At 41.5% G+C, this 23,357-nt stretch overlaps 1 protein-coding gene across 1 annotated transcript in view; it reads left to right on the forward strand.

Moving 5' to 3' along the window:
- Positions 1 to 22,115, forward strand: part of IQCA1 (IQ motif containing with AAA domain 1) — a 108,202-nt gene extending 86,087 nt beyond the window's left edge. Inside the window, exons 15-19 of the mRNA XM_062578813.1 lie at positions 3,059 to 3,258; positions 10,641 to 10,727; positions 14,874 to 15,051; positions 18,237 to 18,475; positions 21,640 to 22,115. Of these exons, the coding sequence (XP_062434797.1) occupies positions 3,059 to 3,258; positions 10,641 to 10,727; positions 14,874 to 15,051; positions 18,237 to 18,475; positions 21,640 to 21,777 (842 nt within the window). The 3' untranslated portion in view covers positions 21,778 to 22,115. The remainder of the gene's footprint in view (positions 1 to 3,058; positions 3,259 to 10,640; positions 10,728 to 14,873; positions 15,052 to 18,236; positions 18,476 to 21,639) is intronic.
- Positions 22,116 to 23,357: the final 1,242 nt, after the last annotated feature.

A 23,357-nucleotide genomic window follows, 5' to 3' on the forward strand; every position in this document is an offset into this window, starting at 1 on the left:
TTAATGCCAGACTTCACTGCTATCTAACAAGGCGTTGCTGGATTGGGTTCTTTGCTTTTAACATAAAAGCCTATCGTGTATTTTACTTGGGGATAACATTAAGCCAAACTGGTGATTGCAAAAAGCACCTATGTCAAGGGCCTCAGCGCTGATACTTTGCTTGTATACTTCTCCATTCACAGCTCGATATGGGGGAAGATTTTAACCAGTCAGATCCTTCTCCAGCCTGTCTATTTGCTCATCCCCTCTGTAGGGAGAGAGAACTGATTTCTCCTCACCTCCCTTTCAGGCAAATGGAGCAAAGACACCACAGAGCCTTCTGCTTTTCCCTCCCCTTCGCACACCTCCCAGAAAAACAGGCGCTCGGGCTATTCTGCAAGGCCATGCTCTGAGGCTCCCCTTGTCCCCAAAAGGAGGGTTTGAGGTGCCCCAGAGAGGACAGCGTGGTAGCGCACAAGCCTCTGTCTGGTCACCAGCACTGCATCTGGGTTCAGGGAGGGAGACCTTTCTCCAAGGGCTCCTTCTGCCCTACAGCTCCATCTGAAGAGTCAGGCTCACCACCCGGTGACAGCAGCACCCTGCAGTGAGCAGAGGTGGGCTTTCTTCACCTTCAAACTCTTCTCATCTGGTCTTGGGCAAGCCCTGAGGGCCTTGCTACAAGTTTAACCACAGACTCAGCTGAGAGAGTCCAGCACTTATCCCTGTCCTCCCTGACTGCTGTGTGGTATTTCTATATATCAGATAAATCCTCCAAGGCTGTGTTTTAACACCATCTAATCTAGTGAAATGAAGCCCCAAGACACCCCTAAGGCAGGGGGAAAGAGCCCATAAATTTTCTACCATTTATGAAATTGGCCAAAAAGCCTAGGGAGAGGAGACCTTGGACTAGTTAAACAAACAGAGTGTATTTGCAAAAGCAGTTTGAAAAATGCCTTTGAGTTAAAAAAAAAAAATGCCTGAGCCAAAATAGTCACAGAAATGGTTTCACCTTTTGGGTGATATGTTATGGATGACATTTTATTTAATTGGTCTCAGAACTAGTTAATCATTATATAATTGTATATGTGTAGAAGTGAAAGGTTTTCCTCAAAATATTCACCTGATGGCAGGGAAAGCTCCAGCTTAAAAAGGCATTGAGAAAATTATAAGCAGCTGAAAGGAGAAATAATAGTAGAAGGTATACTTCATCTTTAACCACAGAGGAGTCTGCTGCTCCCCTCATAATAAATCTATGTATAATAGTAATAGATTGGTATGAGATGACCAAATATTAATAAAGCCTGGGTGGCTGACAACTTCACTACATTCTGCACCGTGCTGAAATAATGGCATTCATCTTCGCACTCCGGTCCCTGCCATTTATTTGGAACGCTAAACCATTAGGACACAGATAGGCAGCTTGATTGGATTTGTGTTTAAATATCCTTGTTACCTAGCTGTCCTCCTCTATCCCCTGCCCCAGCCCCCTACACTTTTCTTTAATTCTGGAGGCATGAAGAGTGTTTCTGCTACCCTTCCTATAGCCAGAGAGCTCTTCCAGCATAGGCAATAGGCTTCTTCAGTCATCACCTTTGGGGCTTGTTTCCCCCACTATTCCTGTAATTTGATAGACACCAGTCTGAGCCACCAGAAGCGGATACACACACAGCTCTTCAAATTTGACTTCGAAACAACCACCACCACAAGTCTTTTTAGGCACCAGCACAGTCCATCAGTGGGTATGGATCAGGCATTTGACATTTGCTACTGCTTCCGCATCTGAGGTTTGCCTTCGCCAAGGCTTTACTGTAACCCTGCTGTAATATACCCAGTTCAGTCAGCGAAGAAGCCACAGGGAGGACAGATTTATCACCCTCTACCACCTAAATCTCTCTGTAGCTCTATTTCCACAACACAGGCTTTTCTACGAGCTTTTCCAAGGCAGAGCAAGCAGACTTCTTACAGCCTTAAATGAATTTACCTGGCACAGCCGGAGACAAATTTAGAAATGTTGAGCAGTCATCACTGCTGACAGAGCAAGCAAAGCTTAGCAGCTCTGGCATTTGCATTTGCTCAGTCAAGTGAGACAGAGGGGACAGAAAAGGATCCCCTGCCTTCTCCAGCACAGATACCTGCACTACAGCATGCAGCTGCCATGCATCATTTGCTCCTCAGCAGAGGAGCTAATGCTGCACTCAACAGGCATGCTCAAGCCTGGGGGCGACGTATTGGCTCTAAAGGATTTTGGAGTAAAGTTAGTCTGAATGACAAGTGGTCTCTCTCCGGTGCCCACTGAACAGCAAGAACATACTTAAGAGGGGGAACCACCCAAGAAAGCAAGGTGCAACCAGCAAGAGGGGAAAAAAAAAAGAAAAAAAAAAAAGAAAAAAGAAATCTCACGATACGGTTTCAAAGCTGCTGACAAATGCTGCTCTAATCGATATTCCCATTAGTTTGTTTCTCTGAAAAGGAGGAAGCTGGAAAGTCATTTTGGACAGCAGTAGGAAGGAATACTGCTAGTCCAATAACCAACATGAACCTCATACCCTTGTCGAGTTGTAGAAAGCAAGGACCTGCTCTGACAAAGAGCACAGATCTTAAAAACCACGGTTATACCTCCACCTATAGATCTGTGTGGCAGCTGACAGGGAGTTAGCTAATTACTGTGCAACTGAAGGCACTTGTCTCCTATGTCACTACCAGGCTTAGCTTTGTGCAGCCACATGTATCAGTTTAATTCCAGCACTCTTACCTTGAATCCATCCTCAAAGGTTTACCGATGAAGTTGTATTCTTTTAACCCAAGCAGATTTAGAGCTAACGTTTGCCCATCCCAAGGCACGCTTCAGAAAATTTAGGATGATCGGGTTTTGCTGCAGACATGGGTGTTAGCTCAAGTATTCCACGGCCACAGCTTTAGTTATGCAAGAGTGAATTCCAGAGCACTTGTGCCATGTTAATGAAGCAATGAGTTATCATTAGGAAATATTTATCTTGAGGGAGAAAGAGGAAGAATGATGCCATTACCTTTATTGCTTTCCTTTAAGTCAGCCATAATAGTGCCATATGACTTTTTACAGGTTCCCAAGCAGTCCACGAGAAAGCTCCTTTGGTGAAAGCCATGTTACTAGCTGGACCCACTGGGGTTGGAAAGAAAATGCTTGTCCATGCCATTTGCACAGAAACAGGAGCCAACCTCTTCAACTTATCTGCTTCCAACATTGCTGGAAAATACCCAGGCAAGAACGGCCTGCAAATGATGCTCCACATGGTATTCAAGGTACTGTGCTTCTCTGCAAAGCTGGTTCAGAACGTGTCACATCTTTTCTAGACAAGAAAATGGGAATTGCACTGTGCTTCCTTCATAACCACCTCTAGTTTCTGCAGGTACAGCAGTCATGATACAAGGGCAAAGCTCCCCAAGGTCAGAAGGAGCATCAACCCAAATTTGAGATTCCCTTCCTGCTTCCAGATATCTGTAAAACCACTCGCTGGCAGCCAGCCTGTGTGCCACTGTAGAGAATTTAGTGCCCCTTGGGAATCACTTGTAGTGACAACATTTTTCACATGAACATTTGGGCAAGCTTTGTGTTACCTTGACTGTGAAAAGCATCACAGAAAATTCTGTTCTGTGTGCATATACACATCAGTCAGGAATGCTCGTCATGCAGGATTTAATCAAATACTAGACTCAGGGTGGTCAGAAATTTCCTCTCCGGGACTGTTGCTCTAAAAGAGCTCTTCACTATACTGGTCTCAGATTACCTATCAAAGTCCTCAGAAGAGGGAATCCTAGCTTAGGGTTCTCTTAACAAAAGGAAAAAGAAAAGTCTGGAAACAAGGTAAGGCACATGAACTGTGAACAATTTATCCCAAATCCTCATCAGAAAAAAAGACCTTGGCAAGATTTCTTCCACATTCTAAGTCCTCAGTATTTCTGCTAAGGAAGGAAGCTTGTAAAATTTCCAGAAGAAATACTCTTAAAGAGAAAAGCAGCGCATATACTAGAAAAAGCCAAATGATACTTTTACAGTGCCAGAAGCCTAGAAGAAAGCTGAATTCAATTGGCTTCTCTCAGTGGTTATTAGGTGCATTTTATTAAAACACAGTATTGTAGTAGGTTGACAGGTGTCTCCACCCCAAGACTAGGCAGGTTTTGCAATCAGAAGTAAAGCAATTGAAGGACCATGTTTGCTGATCAGAACAGTGCTTAAGGAAAGGCTATGATCCTGCAATCATGTTCTTTTGATACTGTAACACTAACCTTGCATCTAGCACCCCGTCACAAGCTGGTGCCGTCAGGCTGAGCTAAAATACCGCCTCTTCCCTCCACCCTGCTCGTTTCAGCCTTTTCTCAGTTTCTCTACCCTCATTTGTAACAGAGTATGGTATGTGGCCACAGGCACATGTATCCCATCCATTCCATCAGCTAAGTCTCTGCTAATGCAGAAGGCCTTCAAATACAGAGAGAAGGCCAGCCTTTTTATTTTTTTTAACTCCTAAAGGTCATACCTGAGGATATTAAGATTTTTTTATATATCTGTATAGAACCCTTACATTTTTCCATATCAGTCAAGTTAAAAAAAAAAAAAAGCGGTAGTAGGGGGACTCAAATACCTACTCGGAAGTGATGAGACAGCAATCCAAGCTTGCTTCTCAGTTGTAGCTTTTACAAAAGCAACAATGATATTTTGGAGAACTTACATGGGTAACCAGTATGGACATTACTCTTGGTCAGCCACACGAGATAAGGACTGTCCACAGACTTTCTTATCAGCAGGTGACTGTTCTAACTGGCACAGCAGCACCACCCCAGACACTGCTCCTCTAGTAACAGAGCCAACAGCACAGTCACATGCTCTCCCTTCCAAGCCCTCTGAATCTACCATAAGACACATTGTAGTATTCCCCCTGTTAAATGCCTTGCACACAAGGGATTACTGAAAGATTCATCAGGTCTCCATAATTATGAAGAAACATATTTCTTCATATGTTTTTGCAAACAGCAAGTGTGACTATTGTCGTGCAAGCTCTTTCTACTCTTCAATAAGTACCTTCATTGAATTAGTCAAGCAGAATACAGATCTTCAACTTATAGTTGGAAGCGAATGACAAGAGACAGCAGTGATTTCTTTTGTTGTTATATGATCCACAACACCGTTGTTAAACCCCATGATTTACTAAATATGAATTAATGGTTTTCTGTGATGAAGGTGGAGTAATCTAGAGCTTCTGATCACATCTGCAAAGAGAGTTTCTGCATTAAATGAAACACTGGAGAGCATAAAATGACTGCTAGGAAACTTTCTGTCCATAACTGAGTGTTGGCTGCTGGCAGTTGTTTCATGGGAGACACCCTCACAAACAAGTGAATAGCATTTGGGGGAAAGAAAAGAAAAAAAGAAGCCTTAATTTGTTTCAGATGCAAGAGCACAGATTTCTCTCTCCTCCCTTATTTCTGGGAGGAGATTTGCAAGACATACCAGCCTTGATCCAAAGAGCCTTGTGTGTTACTCAAAGCAGGCACTTTAAATGTCATACAGAGGAAATGACTTTTCTTACCAGAACAGGAAAACACCAACATTTCAATCTGCCTATTCAAAGGAAATGTAAGGAAGATTAATATTCAATAGGAAAATCATGGAGAAGTTCATAGCTTCTTTCAATAAAAGACACAGCAAAGGCAGCCAGCCAGCTCCACTCTGAAACAGTGGAAAGGGAGGATCTGTCTCTAATGCAGAAGTGCTTTCCATCAGTCCCCAAAACAAATCTCATCCTTCAAGTATAAACCAGAACATGCTGGAATATTTCAGTTAAACCACATTTTCCATCTCTTGGGCCAGCCTGAACTCAATGGCGCTCTCTGCCAGCTTGTGCCAGCTGAGGGCTGGGCCCTCCCTTATCCCCATCAAGGTATAAATTCTGCTGCAGCCCTGCACAGCTTATACAAAAGCCGTGAAAAGGGGAAGCGGAGGAAGCAAAAGGAGCAAAAGACAGACCAGAAAGGATCAAGGGGAGAAGGCACAACTCAAACAGAGGTATAAAAACGCAAGTAGTTCATAAGGCACAACTTCAAAGCAATAAAAGTGACAAGCAGGGGCCTTCCATTAGTACCATAAGGCAGCTATCAGGTTAATCACTACCAGAGTGAAATAATGCCTCTGCAGTTCTTTACCAGGGCCGCAGCAGCACACAGAAAGCACATTGTACAAGAAGCCACACATGGGAAAAGGTTATTAGTACAACACTGACCAGGCTAAAAGGTTGGGAAAGAGGTGGCAAAGTGGAAACACCAGCACAGAAGCTGTGTGTATGTATCAACAACTCAGCGTGTGCAGTGCAGCCCTGTTTACCGAACTAGGAGCCTTAGCATGCAGCAAGCTACAGGAGAAGCATTTCAAACATCACTGCTCTTAGAGGAGCATGTTATGAGGCTGTTTATGATGTTTCTTAAACGTCAGGTGACAATAAAGGCCTCATGCTAGAGAGTAATATGATTGAATATATTTAATCCTAAATGATATAATCCTGGCATTTAAGGGCATTATAATTTTGAAGTCTATCATCAATATTTTTCTCCCTAAAATTAGGCTATTTATAACTACTGTTGTATTGTCCCTTCAGACCAGTTATTTTTTTCTGGCAGCCTGAAGAGCCAGGTACAGTTCACCCTCACTTTGACAGAAACCTCAATGTATTTAGCATTTCAGTGCCACAAAAGACTTTTCCATTACAGCTGAGATTTGGGGGAAGTACAAACAGTCTTTCTTCTAGTCATGCCAGAACAATCCTTTTTTTCCGTGGTGTAATACACACTGCTGTAAGGAACAGCCTGCCAGAAGCCTAGGCCAGTGAAACGATGAGAACGACCATTGCTCAAACATAGGGTATTCTTCAAATGACAGCTTTACATCGTGTTACTCTAATATCAGATGAAAGGCATTCTGTTGGAAAATATTATAGTTATTTTCTCTGTAGAAAGCCAAGCATTATCACTGTAGCAGTATAACGTTTGCCTGGTGAGGCTCACACTGTTAAGGTCCAGTCACCAGTTTCAGCTCATTGCTGCTTTAGCTGCCTTAGAGCATCTCAGTGAATATGAACTACAGAGAATTGCACAGTTTTCAGTGACAAATTGAGCTTCAAGATTATCTTAGCTCCGGTTCTTTTAAGAAAATTTCATCTTAACCTTCAAGCTTGAAGTAACAATGTGCACGTCCACTGCAAAAATTCAGTTTATGTATTTTGAAACATACTGACTTAACTGTTCAACTCTAGCGCTCAAATTTGAGACATTTAACCCTAGCTGGAGCAAGCCCAGGCATATGCTCTTTGTCTTCAATGAACATTAATAGAAGCCAGAAGAAAGCTTTTCTGATAAGGTTTTGTCCAAATAGCAAGTGAGGTCTAAGTGACCAGAGGCAACAATTTTTAGTGAAGGCAGCTGTTAACTTGGTGCAGTATTAGAAGGGTTAAGGAGCCATCTGCTGGCAACTCTAACAAATTGTTGAATGCAGCAAAGCTAATAAAATTTCAATTACAAATTAATTATGTACAGTGCATTTAATTATCCATGGATTCAAACTGTCCATGGATAATTCAAATGAAGCACTTTCACAGAGATATACAGTCTGCTACATATCTGCCAACAATTTAAATTAGATGCTGATGGATTCTGGGTGTCTGATCTGTCTTTCCAAAGAAAAAGAAAAAATGCCCAACCACAGTCAGCCATACCTTAGCCAGCCAGCTCAGGTATATTAGCAAGTACTATAATGCCAGAAAAAAACACATTCACTTTATATGCTTAGGTCATTACATCAAAACAAAAAGCACAGGAAAGAGCCAGCATGAAATGGGCTCATTCATTGCATTTCCACCTCATCAGTAGGAAAATTAGGGGTAGGGAAAGAATACAGGTGCAAGAACAGCAAACATCCGTAAGACTTAAATGAAACCATACCCCAATTGAAAACTTAAGGCTCCATTTTAGAGAGCTGCTAACCATAAATGTCATCTTTGAGCTACATGGGGGAAAGATGCATCTTGCAGATTTACAGCAGCTCCACTGATGAGAAATCATGGCTCCCTCTCAAGTGCATAAGCAGAGGTCAGCCATTGGTAGCAAGACTCTCTAACCCAAGACCTCCCTTATTCCTCTGGTGTCACATTGCACTGCTGCATCAGACACACAGGTACAGAGAAGATATTGCAGACCAGCTACACCAGTTCCTAGACTTTGTACAACTGAATTACCTTGCAAAGCAAAAAATGCCAGAAGGGCACAAACAGAGCACCTCTCTGCATTAACATGAGCAGCCAGCACAGGCATTAGCAGAGAAGTAACTCAAGTCAGTATCTGAAAAGCTAACAAGGGTCATGTAACACAAGCAAAATGAGAAGAATGCCCCACAGTAACAGCAGACCTCAGTCAGAGTCTAATCTGTCAGAGGTGGCAATGCATGTCCATGCAGCCTGTAAGTAAACTTCAGTAGACAGAGCACCACTAGCCCAAGACTCACTCAAAGGCAAATATCCTCCATTTCAAGGGCAACAGTTCCCCACTGCCCCTTCTCCTTCCTCATGTCCTCTCCAAGCATGCCCAGGAGTGGAAATCAGTTGTTACCATACATTTCAGAAGGTAGATGACACCATTAGAGACATCAAAAAGCAGCAGCTGACAATTCATTAGGTGTACCAAGTTCAGCAGAGGTCTCAGAATCAGCTTCCACATGCCAGAGTAGATATGATGCATGAAATGCAAATACATCTCTTCAAGAAGCTGTAGGTTTCTTCTAGCAACTTAAAATACTTCAACCTACAATGTCCTTTGCAAGTCTTAATCATACAAACAACACTAACCACCCCCACCATGACCAACCACCCTACTCTCCTGCTGCTTCACCTGTCTTTAAGTCTACTTAATAGCCAGGAGCTGACTGAATTCACCTGCAAGTGCAACTCTGTAGGAGCAACTTGCCTTTTCTGCAGGTGTCTGAGCCCTTGGATAACAGGATGCTCAGCAGAAAAACCCTGACTCTCAGGCTGCTGCCCTCTTTGGTTCTGTGAAAAGCAGAGCTGCCCTCTCAAATGTACCTTGTAGAGTGTGTTCAAATTTTGGAATACACAAAACATACCTACAGAAACAGAAACTAGATACCAAGCATCTGGCCTTAAAATGGCACATATTATTGCTGTACAATTTTCTCTCTTTCATTTCATTCCAGTTTGCTTACTCAATACACTGCTGAACTGAGATATTGTTCCTTAAACTATACATGCAAGTAAACATAGCTACCTTTGTCTATACATTCATTTTTGTAGAGTTTTCATATTATCTTTCATTATATTTTGGGAGATTTTTATAATCCTTGTAATTAATGGTAAACTTCGAGTTCCTGCCTTCCAAAGGAGGAAACTCCATTTCCCTCAGAAAAACAGTTCTGGACTTGGAGGTACCACTTGACATAATGGAGAACTGACAGGTTACCACAAATAAAGTGTCATGTGCCAAAGACGGCAGCGTTTCCACTTCACCCCATCAGCAGCACAGAAGAGCAAACAAGTTGAACAGCCCCTACCTACTGTTCTTTTCAGTCTTCAATCCATTTTTACTGCAGACGCACACACTCTTGGTGCTGTTGGAGTGCTTCCATTGAATTAAACTGCAAGCCTTGCAAGAGATGGTCATTGCTTTTAGTTCTTCTTGCACTGGCTGTCAATCAGACCTGAAGCTTATCATGTATACAACCTATCAATATTGCGAGCTTCCTTCCTGAAAGCAGCAGTTTCAACTGGAAGGAGGAGAGGGAAAGGGGGGGGGGAAATAAAATTAAAAAAAAAAAAAAAGGCAGGGCAGAAGAATGCACTGTCATTGCCCATCGACTCCCCAAGCCATCACTTCTGTTGCTGAGCAAAGTAGCACAGCTATGAGAGCAACTGGAAAGTGATTAAAATTTGGCAGCAGAATGCCTAAACCACTGGCGTTTCTATAGCAATAGGGAGAGTGCAAGATGTGAAAAAGCCTGTAGCATTGCTGCCATCCTGCTGTGAACTAGCGGTATAGTGCCTCCAACTTTGGAGCGGGAAAGCCCATCTGTATAGACCTCCCTCTTTTAAGTTGAACAAGCTCTATTTTAATTCTTGAGCTAACTCAAAATTAATAGCAAATCATACACTGTTCTATAAACCAGAACGTTGGGCATAAGCCTGTTTTGCTCAAAGATTTGTACTGTAATTGCTCATGCAGTAGCCCTGTCTTGCCTGTCTCCTTGCCTGTTTTGACCTCAGAAAACTGGAGTGGGCTTGTGGGCATCCAGTCTAAAATTGCCAGCGGTCTGTCGTGTGTCATTGAACTCTAAGGCCAGACTTCCTTTTGCTGCCTTGCAACTGAATCTGGCTTGGGAATTGAGATAAACATAGGAATCAAAATGATCCAATTTGGGTTGGGTTTCTGATGTTAGATTCCTAAATAGAAGTGCTTTGATATGCCAAGCAGAGCTAGTGCTATCCATGAATGCTGAACCTTTCTGGAAAAAAACTAAACCAGGCTAATTTTAACTGCTGAAATAAGGATTCAAAAGCGTAATTATAGGCACCCAGGTATGAAATTGTAGCCATTTTAATCAACCTTCCTGCATTCTCTCTCCTGTTTTCTCTTAGGTGGCTAAACAACTGCAGCCTTCAGTCGTGTGGATTGGAGACGCAGAAAAAACATTTTATAAAAAAGTGCCGAAGGCTGAAAAAGAGGTGAGTTGCTCCTTTTTTATTCAGGTGCAGATAATTTCTCATGCTGCATTAGAACCCGTACAAAAGAACGGGTGTATTTCTTAATTTAGCACACAGCAGTATGACCAGACAGGCCAAAGCTTACTTGATAATAGCTTGTCTCACTAACTTTTTTTTCGAGTCTTGTGACCTCTTGGGGCTCTTAAGTCACATTTCTCTTACACACTTATCCTTGCTTTATTTAAAAATAGTCCAGTCACTGCTCATCAATGCACTGAAAAGTAGGAGAGAATAATGGAGAATTTCAAAATGTGAGGCAAGAAACTGAAAGTTAAGATGAGCTTAAATTGTTCAGCTCTATTAATTTGAGAAATTGGATGGAGCCAAAGTGAACAATAAAGTAACAAGGATAAATTTCCACCATGAAAACAAAGAGTATATATTAAATAGTTATGTTTACAGATTATTTTCTTTAGGCTCCCAGGAGTCCTCTTTACATTTCTTCTGCTCCTTTGTGGTTTTTTGTAGCTTCTCCACTAGAAAGAAAATTAAAACACTGCCCAATAGGCACAGCACAAATGCAATTCATACACTGCAGAGAGCAGTACACTTGAAACTCGTATTAGGTTCATGCTGCTTGCAGAACATCTTTTCTGTGGAGCTCCATGTGAAAAATTAAACCTTTGCTTTTAAGATAAGTGTAGTGTGTTTAAGACTGTGGAATGGACATAGACATGTTTTTTTGTTTGTTTGTTTGTTTTTTTGTTTTGTTTTGTTTTTTTCTGAATACTGATGAAAGATCACCTTGGATTAGGCTGTCATTTCTTTGAGGGTTGTATGAGATGGGTGTGCAGTAATTGATGCCCTCTAGTGGTCCATACTCTGCAGGCAAGCAGTTTATCTGGGCTCAAACCTTGACTGCAGCTACCACCAGGGAGGAAAAAAAGAAAAAAAGAAAAAGAAAAAAGAGGAGAAAAAAAATAGCCTGGAATAGTCGCGGTCTTTGTCTATTTGCCTTGAGACCAACTGGCAAGGTGTAATTTAGCCTCATCCCCATCTCAAAGTCCAGAAGAAACCTCTACCCCTGCTATTGCATCCCTAGATTAGCAGGTATTTAATGGAAGGGCTCCCTTGTTCCTGGTGAGAGCACACAGCTTCAACTTCAGAATCACTCATGTCCCACTTAGCTTACAACATAGCTGATGTTCAGAGCCAGACAACATGAAATGAGAAGGACAGTAGTTATAAATGGCAGTCTGGAGAACCTTCGTTAGGATCTCTCCAAGAAGGTAAATAAGTTCAGCCCTCAGGAGAAGCCCGAGCAAATGGAAGTCTCCACACTCATCCCAGGGTGACATTTCTGGCACCATGGCTGAGGATATGATAAAATGTCTTGAAAGGCCCACTAGAAAAATGGTCTCTCTTCATTTCTTCCTAAAGGATACCAAGCAGTCAAATATTAAATTTGTTATGGTAATCCAGTTGCCAGGGATGCTGTTTAGGCAGTTCAGCCACTCTCATTTTTAAATAAATATAGGTCACCTTCACAATTCACCCCATTTTTTTCTCCAGCTCAGATCCACATGACAGCTGAAATCCTAGCTTGCCTCTTCAACAGCCCCTCTTGCTACTGACATTTCTTTCAAAGTGGAGGTGATATTATTAGCTTTCAGGACATATCCCTGAAATGTGTGCACTATGGACACACATTTTCAAAAGCATAACAGGAGCTGCCGACACACAAATGCCAGTCTGGCTTAGCAGGCTTAACAAGGGAGCAGAGCATTTAGCTTGTCTCTGGTACTGATACAGTTGTTTAAAATTTAGAAATAAGATTCCTACAGGCTGAGCAATGAGCACTTCTTGTAACCAGCTGTAGGGTCAGTAGAAATCCATGGATATCATTTGTCACCATAAAATGGATGTTCCAAGTAGAGGGGATAAATTAGGACTTATTTTCTTGAGTAAGGGTTGAAATAGGAATCAGACAGTTGTTTTGAAAAAAAATGTCTGCATTTCCTGATAGAGAGAATTTTCCTGGCTGAAGACACATTCTGCAGGTCTGGAAAACAACCTGTCTCACCAGGAGTAACTCTTATCCTCTGTAATTTTTTTTTTTTTTTTTTGAAAGCGAGAGAGAGAGAGAGAGAGATGGGACTCTTCTCCTGAGAAGCCTAACACAATCTGATAATTTTCTACTTTCTAGCAAAGCGTGATCTGCAAGACATCTTAGAAAACAGTTATGCTTCCTTCCAATATATAAAGAGGCGGAAGTTCAATGCCTCTGAGCAGCAAGATGTATATAAATTGTGAAGAGTAGTTCAGCCTGCCTAAAAGGCATTAAAATAAACATCTCTGTCATTGCTGTGACCAAAACTCCCTGATAGAGCAAATGTAGCAGGGCTGGTTACTGTTTCCAAAGGTATATTTGTACTGGAGAAGTCAAGTTCATTACCAAAAAACTATTTAAGAAGGCAGAGGCAAAGCTTGGATAAGAACCTGGGAGCTTGCAATTTGAGGTCATGCTTTCAGAGAGCAAAGGAGCCCATGCTATTTAGGGGTGGACGGAGCAATCATCTTTCTTTCTGGAGAAGCCAAGATTTCTCCTCTGCCCCAGGGTGAGCCCACTGGCTGTGTGTACAGAGCACACTGCACAGGGATCCTGCTCTCCTGGGAGCGACGGGTGTACGAGAACAAGGAGGGGAAGGATGGAAAAAACAGCAGCTGGCAGCGGCCCATGGCCACAGGAACAGTTCATCCAAGAGAAGGCATGAGCAGGATTATTTTGTCCTGGCAAGCAACATGCCCATGCTCTGAAGAGGGAGCTCAGCCCTGGTGCCAAGACATGCTGAACTCTGTACTATCATAATTAGGCAATTGGCAGTATTTAAGATGCTCACTATGTCCTTGAAAATAGAAAGAATGAGAATGAGGATGAGAAGCCAGAATACTGTAATTAAGACAAATTTAACTAGAAAATAAGTGGGCAACTTTCTATGCCAAGACTTTTGGATTTTTTTTTTTTATTTCCCAGGTAACCCTTCTCGGTAGCTTTCACTGCAAAGAGCAGAGGGTTTTTTTTGATTCTTTCTGTCAATTGTCTGCTACTGCAGGCAACAGGAAAAAATTGGATCATAGAAATTGGACATGCAATGTAGATTCACAGGTGTGTATTATTACCTTGCAATTGAGAAGGTTTGTAGAACACAGTTTCTTCTTTTTTGGCGTTAAGAAAGGCCCGCTTTGAATTTCAAGCTAAAGTTTCTCAGGCAGCTGCCTTCTATACAGTAAAAAAATCACAAGGTGACCTAGAGTAAGGTGTTCAAGTGAGCATGGGTGACTTGGATGTTTAGTCTCAATCATTTCTGAAAAGAGGCTTTCAAGTCTTTAGACTCTTCTGAATACTATACCCTGTCCTAACCCTGTTATTCAGTTATAGCTTTATTAACAGTAGCTTAACACCACAGCAATCTGATTAACCCTCTCTAACCACTGTTCACTTGAGCATTATCAAGCATGACTATCCAATAACAGGTTTTGCATGACATTCATCTGATCTGTAAATGGTATCTATAATAAAATGAAATGGTAAATTATTGGAAGGAACTGAATCCTGAGTTCTAAGAGCTTGTATCCTTAGATTAGCGCCTCAGCAAGCTGAAATCTCTGCAGAAATCAGGGAGCATATTTTCATATTTAAAACAGTTAAGAGTTAGTAGATCATAATCTCCAAAAGCTGTGAGAATTACAGACAAGGTTACATACCCCGTCTGATAAAATTCATCAGGTACGCAGCTCCAAGCAGTATTTCTCTTTGAGCTTGAAACCAGGAATTCCTTCTTTAAATGAGTCATGACTTCCTTCCTGCTGTTCAATATTGGGACCAGCAGATGCAATAGTGAAAGGCACTAGCACTCAAACCCACAAATGCATAGCAGAAATCAAGAGTTAGCCTAACTTGCAGAAGACAACAGCCTTCTACTTAGGTCGAGCATCTAGCCTGTTTACACTGAATGCAGATAAACTGAAAAAAAGAGCACAAAATTCTCTTGTATATGGCATCTGCTAGGAGATACTCATGTCTAGAGTTACTTCACCTCATTAACTCTAAGCTGTCAGCATTAATAGTAACTCTTTCCTCCTTATATTTACATGTATGCTCTGAAGATGGATCCAAAACGACTGAAAAAAATTCTCCCCAAATTCCTCAATATTTTGAAAGCAGAGGACAGAGTGTTGCTAGTGGGAACCACTGGACGTCCCTTTGATGCTGACCTCAGACCTTTCTGCAAAGTTTACCAAAAAATCATTCTGATTCCTAGGCCTGACTATGCATCAAGATTTGGCAAGTATTTCAAGTCACCCTGATCGTTATAAGTGCTTAAGATCCAAGCTCATTATATTGTTATCCTCAGAACTGATGTTCAGCTCCATTTATACCCCAGGTACATCTGAATTCCTGAAAGTTTAGTTAATACTGATACAGGATCCCCCAAAGATCAAGTAAAGTGGGAGTGGAGAGAAGGTGGTAATATTGTTCTGCAGCAACTAACATTTCTTCACGAGTTTGTGCTTAGGGTACATTGAATTAGGCCCAAACTATTATTTTTTCACTGTATGAATGTGCACTGAAATAGGATCTTATTTTCTATTTTGAACTTTAAAAAAAAATAATGGGAACCGCAATTGCCATTATACATAGCCAGTTGCCAAGTCCTAGACAATACATTTCAGGGCTTTACCATTAACTGAACCATGTCTGGAAGACAGAGTTTTGTCACCATCAGATTCCATGTTTGTACTTACAGATCGTAAAGGAAATAATAGAGGCATCCAAGATTTTGCTTGTCTAGTCTATCAAATGTTTACAACGATGGACAGGCCCTCGCAAAGTCTGACAAATTTACTGAGTGTCAGATATTGTCTGACAAGCAAAGCTTGCAAGGATAACCATATCTTTTATTAGACCAACTTACATGGCTGGAAAAAAAGACGAACTTTCAGACTTGCAAGTTTGTCTTGAGATTTGAATCAGCTTGAAGTCTGCAATAGCTGTACACTGACTAAGAAAAAAATGCTCCAACTTAAGCTTAATAACCTGAATCAGTTACTTCAAGAAAACCAGTAGTTTGGCCAAGTCCTTCTGAAGTGCCTCGTAGAAGGGCATTTATTCCCAAAAGTATATATGTTTTTCCTGACTATGTCATTTGATTAACGCTTACCTGCGTGCTAGGGAGTCTGTATGCAATGACTTTCATAAGCAAAAAGGCAGTTTAGGTCCAGTCTAAAGATATGTAGGAAAAAAAAGATTGTAGACTGTTCTCAATGGCACCAAACACCTCCGGTTAGGACTGTAAATGGTGCTTCTTCCAGCACAGCTATCTGTTTATCACCCCATCAAAGAAAACAGACCCCCTTTGTGCCACTAATCTGTGGTGGATGATGTCTCAGGAGAAACCAATTTAAAATCTACATTCAGTGCTGGGAACTCACCTCGCAATTATACCTTAAGTAAAGTAGACAATATTGCTCCGTGTATTCACCTTATTGCAAAATCATGCAACTGTATTGTGAAGTCCAGTTGTGTACTGCCTTTCAAGGAGGCAGCCAAGGTATTGAGATGATGCATGTTCAGGCAAGCTCAAGACGGGTTTTGACGGCCTAGCACATTGTAAATCTCTCCTACATTCAAAAATTTCCCTAGTGTAGATGGGAAATGGTCTCTGAGCGAGCTAACATGTGTTTCATGTTACGTTACTGCTCTGATAAATTACTAACAGATAAGAGACGTGAGTAGGACCCAGAGAAAGGAGGTGATAGCAATTGAATTTAGCTATGTTCGTTCCTGGAGGCTGAACCATCACATTCTGGGACTCTTACCGCTAATCTGGAATAAAAAAAGAAAGAGCCAAAGAGACTTCAATTAATAAACCTCAGAATGCCCAAAAATGTTAACTCTTGGTATTTTAAAGCAGATTAAACTTGTAGCTTTGGTTCTTTGACACTGTACCATTCAAGACAGCAAGTGCCTGGCTTGTCCTTTAGCTCAGACTTCCCTGAAATGTGATTGAAATATCAGTCCAATTCAGGACACTCATTTGCTCATGACAATTTTCAGGACCTGACACTCAATTTGAGAACTTAAGAAACCTCTTTGGACAGGAAAGCTGTGAAATAACAAACATTTACAGCCACAACATTCAAACTTCGTCTGTTTACTATAACCCTCCGTTTTACTACAAACCAAGCAATGTGAGAACAGTAAACATGAAATGAAAATCATTGATTTGAGAGATTCACTGTCTTATACTAGTTTCCTGCTATTAATCAGCCAGCAGGGCAGTATTTCCCCTTATGCCTAACCCTACTGCATCAGAAGCTGCAGCACACAACATCTGACTGTGCAGAAGAAATTTTCACTGTTGTGCGCATCCATTTCTCTATTACGAATCAGCAATTCAGCCAACAGTTATTGAGCACAGTTACAAATCAAGCAGAAGATCTCAGTTTGCTTGAGTGAAAAATGTAGTACAGAGTTGTCAATAGTTGTGAGTAGTCTGTAGTATCTGTGTTGCTACCAAAGGAAAACTAAAGCAGGCTTTCTCTATTATGTGCTCCTACATGTAGCAACATTAACTTGTCCTCCCAGCGTTTCCATACTACATATGAGTGTTCAAACACAAGATATTCAAACCACCAACTCAGGCATCTTTTTAATCTCTTTATGCAATAGCTCTTCCTCCTGTGTCCAAGTGTTTTGTTTTTCACATCGGACTTTTAACAGAAAGCACCGTGATAGGGCAGGAAAGTTTTACAAAGCTTCTCTGAGCCAAGGCTGCTCCTTATAGATGGAAAAATGTTATTCCTATTTGTTTATTTTGGGAGGAAAATCCCAGGTACTTCCCAAACATTAAAAAAACTTTTCATGTCACAGAGGTTTGCACCTAAAAGATACAAACAGGTTCTCCATTTAATTAACAAGCAAAGCACCAATCACAGACATTTATACCTGGCATTTGCAATGTGTCCCTGTATAGGAGGAGGTCTTTGTCTTCTATGCCAGAAATCAAGCCCCCGTAACAGCCTTCAGTTCAGGAGTAGCCTGTGGTCAGGGTCACCGAAATAAAAGCAGACAGTTAATGTAGATACTTAGCTCTATACATCCAAATAGGAAAATTTGGGGCAAGTTCTCTCTGTGTGTATACACACAGGTGAATTTAATAATTTCTTTACATTTTTATACACATGCCCACCTCAGATTACCTGCCCTTAATGACTTTCCAAAAGTACTGACTAGTAGCCAGCAATGGATCATTAATAGTTTAAGAACAGATGCTATGCTATGTTTGCTATGCTGCAAGTCTGTAGACAAAAGAAACACAGCAAATAAGAGAGGTGTTTGAACCTTGGCTTTGCTCACTGATACCCCCTATTTTCTTTTTTCCATATCAGGATGTAAAAACATTTCTCTTGCTTTTTGTAATATATGTTTTTGGTGTGTTCTCTCCTTTTCTGGGTCTTGCTAAACAGTCTTATGGAAACATATCATCCTGCAGAATGGAGGAATCCTCACCAAATCACTGAACATAAGCTGTCTAGCAAAATTATCTGATGGTTTCACCCAGGGACACATCCTCCAGGCAGTGCAAACTGTCTTGAGCGAACGACGCATCCTGCAGATGACTAAGAAGCCGCTGAAGGCTGTTGAGTTCATGAATTCTCTGGCCAGACAAGACCCCGTGTACAAGGAGGAGGAAGAAACATTTAAGGTGATGTTGAGCTATGTCAACTGTCTGCCTTTCGTTGTCCTCTGCCTTACTTTTGTCCAGGTACATTTGACCTAGAGATCTGCTAGCCCTGCTGATGTGGTTGGCACGTCGCTGTTTATGATGATGTATTGCTCAAAAGGCACTCACCACCCATCTCTCACATTTTGGGATGTTCGACAGCCTGGGCAGCTTCAAGTGCCAGGCCAATGGCCATTATTTGAGGCAGCAACTCTGCCCGGGCAACCTGCCTGGTGCACCACTTCACTCCCAGCTCATCTAGACCACAGCAGCCTCCAAGCACAAACATATACATGCCACTGGTACAGTGCATTGGTCCTCTTTCTTTTGGAGCTGCAGCATTTGGTGAACCTGGCTATATTTGCTTGGAAAGGCAGAAAACAAACTGTCCAGGTCTTCTAAACAAGCATTTTCTATGATAAAGCTTTGGGAGTTGGAATTTTAAAAAAACCTCATTTCTGCCTCAAACCCTTCTCCCCCACTGCAGGGCCATAAAATCCTTAGCACAAAACCTAGTGCACTATATACACCTCAAATGCACATGGATTATTCTGCAAACAGCTACTTTTTCCACATGTAGCTCAGTAATGTAATTATTCTTTCTTTCCGTAGACCAGGATTCTTTTAAGCAGTAGTTAATTCTGCTTTCACTGTATTGCTTTTGGCTTTGCTAGCAATGGGAAAAGTTTACCAGGTTTAAGTACAGTTCTACAATTTATTTGCTATAGTGACTTCAGCATAGCTTAGGGACAGCTGAACTAGGCTTGAACTGGCTCGTCTGGATACAACCAGCACAGCTTATCAACACTGACACTGCGAAAACCCCACACAATGCTCAACTCAGGCTCTTCAAGGCTACTGAACGCTAGTGCAGCCGTCACCCCTGAATGAGAGGGCAGCCTCGCTGTGCACTAAGGAGAGCTGAAATCAGCCCGCACCAGGGGCCCCAAGTGGGGTAGGGCTTTTGTACTGAAGCTATAGACCCCGAAAAAGCTTTCTCTTCTACCACCGCCAGCCCTCCAAACTTCTACACAAAAACAGTCAAGTTCTCCTGGCTCAAAGGTTTCCTTTTTGTTCTGCTCTTTGAATACCCTCTGGCTTTGAATCCCCACGGCGTCTTGCACAATAAACAGGATGTAGCTTCTAGCAACTTTGTCCAAGTCTTCTTCCACTGCTAACCTAATGATAGCACATACATTTCTCCCAGCCCTGCTGAATACTCTCCAATTTCTATTTAGAGCCATTTGGCTCACTCAGCACAGGCAGCATTTGTGATATTTGGCAAATTATTTTTTCCTCACGCTTCCTATCTAAACCAGTATCTTTCCTCAGGGAATGGCTAATGGCTCAGTGTTGCAGCAAAGACAAAACTCCTAACATTCCCAGCTCCAAGCAGTAATCCATTTGTACCCTGAAACACGAGAGCAAGCATTTGGTGCGAGGTTAACTTGCAAATATTATTCCACTTCGTATAAACATGCCCGTTTTGTACAGCACAAAGTATGCAGGCAGCCCTTCGTTCTGAACACCGCTAAAATTATATTGGTCTCAGTATCCCGTGGCAATCATTTGCATGCATTAATTACAGCCCTTAAGAAAGTATTCCCTTTTATCTATTTTAAATTTGTTTCCCTTAAATGTCATGGAAACTACCCTCAGCACCTGTATGATGGGGTGGGGGAAAAGGATTGTCAAAATGGCCTTTTGCATTAATTAACTCCTGTCTCTTCGTCTCATATGGAAGCCCCTCTCCTTGAGCTTCTAATCATTGTCATTGCTGGACCGTTTTTGTCGCTTTGCTTTGTCCTTTTTGAAGCAAAGTTGCCAAAACTAAAAGCAGGATTCAAAGTGAAGATTAGCACTATGATGAATCTTTGCTTTCTCCTCACTGGAAACATGAATCTCTCTGCTTGACATTTATATTCTGCCAGAGTTCCAAAATGAATATAAATAATGCAGAATTTGTGATAATGTGATTTCTTCCATTCAATTTACTCAAATTTCAGCCCCAATTATAGGTCCACTTTTTCAAAGTTCTAAATTATTGCACCGGAGTGATTGATACAAATCCTTAAATAGAAACAATGGTAGCCCGAGAGGGGCAAAGGGTGGTCCAGCTAGCACACTAGTTGTGACTGGTACAAAATACTTGAAAGGCACAAGGAAAGCTGTACCAAAGAGCTTTGGAGGACATTTTTCCAGCATGGGGAGTTTTTTTTTTTTTTTTTTTTTTTTTGTTTTGTTTTGTTTTGTTTTGTTTTTTTTTAACTCTGGGGCTAGTCACTTTGTCCTGTTGACACCCCTAGTTGAGGTGCAAGTGGATTAGTGATAAACGTAACCTTGTGGTCAGAGGGTGACTACGAGGAAAGAGATATTCTTGCCTGGGGCAGCACATGATGATGAGCAAAGAGGGAAAGGAAAGGCATTTTATCAAACATGTCAACACCTAGTGGCATTTTAATCTCCAGTGCAGGCAGGACATTGTCAATACAGGTTTTTGTACGTACCTGCGGGGAAAAACTAGTTCTTACACATTGCTAAATTTAAAGCACTACCCTCTCCTTCATTTTACGTTATTTTAACATGGTCTGGAACTGCCGTGCTGACATTACAGCCCAGAAGCTTGGCAAGTTTGCAGAGCGACTATACCAAAATCATTTACAAGTCACAGTGCTGTGAACAGGCATCTGAAAGCAATAAACAGGTTTTTAATGTTTGGGGTTTGTTTTGTTTCTTAAGTTCTCTCACTGAAATAAAAAATGTCTGGATTGATTTGCAGAACCACGAGAAGTATACGCTCTGTCTCTTGCCAGATTTCAGACCAGAGGGAGCTTTGACAAGAGCTATATACCTCGGAAATAGGGTTGATCATGGACATTTTAACATTTCCATAACTATAGCAACACAAATGGTCTAAGCTAAGCGTTCATGTTAATGAGACACTTCAAGCAAGCAATTGCTATACTTTTTGTTGCAATAATGTTCTCAGGAGATCTGTGGATTTCATTTCTGCTCCTCCACAAGCCAGCCAGGATTTTAAGACTTTCCTAAGGAATTCTCCATTGTACTAGTACAGAGTTCCTTAAATGTTCCCTCATGTTTTTTTTAGTATTATTAAAACATAGACCTGCTTTTCAATTCTCCAGGCTTGGTATGCCAAGACACCACTGGGTAAAGCACGAATCAAAGCACTGGCAGAGGTTGAGGAAGCAGAAAAAGGAAAAGGAAAAGGAAAGGCAAAGGGAAAAAGGAAAGAAGGAAACAAAGAAAAAAAGAAAAAGTAACTTCTTCAAGAATTTTTCATCTGTCAATACCAGTCACAGCTCCACTACGCTGGAAAAGGGAAGAGGTCAGCAGAGCAGACGCTTTAGAGGAATGCACCCCAAATTATAGCTCATCCAGGTACTGCATTTTAAAAAAAGGTTACAAAGTAGGATGAGACAGCTATGTGGCATGTTGTTCTCAGAGAATAAAGAGTTAATGACCATTGATATGCTGAAACATTTTTTAGTCTGAGAGATTTTTTAGGGAGCAGAGGGGTTCATTACTCAGGACTGAAACATCATCTACTTTTAGGCTATACTCATTTATTTCAGCAAGTAACTCTCCTTAAAAATTGATGTAAGGTTAATATGTCTTTCATTACATTAATATCCTATATGCTTTGTAAAACTAACTGCTTTATGTATCTGTAAGTCTAATGCATTACAATCCTCAATAAAACAATTACAGCTATAAAGACCATTTTTTTTCAGTTGGGATGGATTATAAGACACTTAATGCAATCTACCACAAGCTGAATATTTACATAGCCACATGAGGACCAAGCACTGTTTTGCCTTGTGACACAGTGTCATGGACAGATTCTTGAATGTGAATGTTAGGAGAAAACATTAAAAAGCATAAGAAAGAGCAGCAATACGATCAGGGGTTATTTATTTTGGCGGATGTCCTGAGAATCTATTTTGCTCACAACAGCATTTGGTACATTTGCTAGTGTTATGCAGTCTGGTCAACTTTGTGTGCAAAGCAGCAATTTTAGGGGGCAAGATATTTATAAGGAAAGGCTGGAACCACTCCAAAACTGAGGCATCCTCTGTGACACTGCTGGCAACAGCAACATCCTTTTGCCAGTGAAGGACCTCATTCCCCAGGTCTCCTGCAGACCACAGTAAGGACCGGAGCCACAAATACTGATTTGCTCCTCTAATTGCAACGTACCTATAGCGACTTCACAACGAGTATATTTTCACAATGTATATATTTAAGTACTCATATAAGGCACACGATCCCCAGGGAGTCCAAGTGCTTCTATACCTTTGCTATACCCAGGCTGGAAGATGCAACGTGGGCTGGATTGGATTGCTGCAAGAAATTGCTGATTTATTTCCTCCAGCACAGAATAGGTCAGGATGCAGGCCGAGGAAAACACATCACACCTGTGTTGTGCGTAGTCTGCCAGGTAAAACTCACTTCTAGCCTGATCCTGGCACACAAATAGAGCTTCTGAATTTCCAACATTTATTTCCAACATTTCTGCATCTTCGTCCTGGGCATCTCCATCCCTTATGCCCCCAGTTCCCTGGGCTATTTTACCAAGAAGAGTAATTTTACCAAGAAGCCTGGTGGCAAGTGACTTGTAGAAAATGTGCCCTTACTTGGCAGGTAACATGTCATAGGACAAAATCTGCACAAAGAGAAAAGCCTATGCAAAAGCTTGCTGGAGAAGCTACACTGACAAAGCAGGGTAGGAAGGGGATTGGACTGAAGGGCTTAAAAACACAGTGTCTCCTACACATAAGGGGAAAACAACTGGAAAAAGGCGCTCCTGGAAAAGGCGAAGTCTGAACAAAAGCCTGGAAAG

This window comes from Rhea pennata, chromosome 6 (genome assembly GCF_028389875.1).
Source record: "Rhea pennata isolate bPtePen1 chromosome 6, bPtePen1.pri, whole genome shotgun sequence".
NCBI lineage: Eukaryota > Metazoa > Chordata > Aves > Rheiformes > Rheidae > Rhea > Rhea pennata.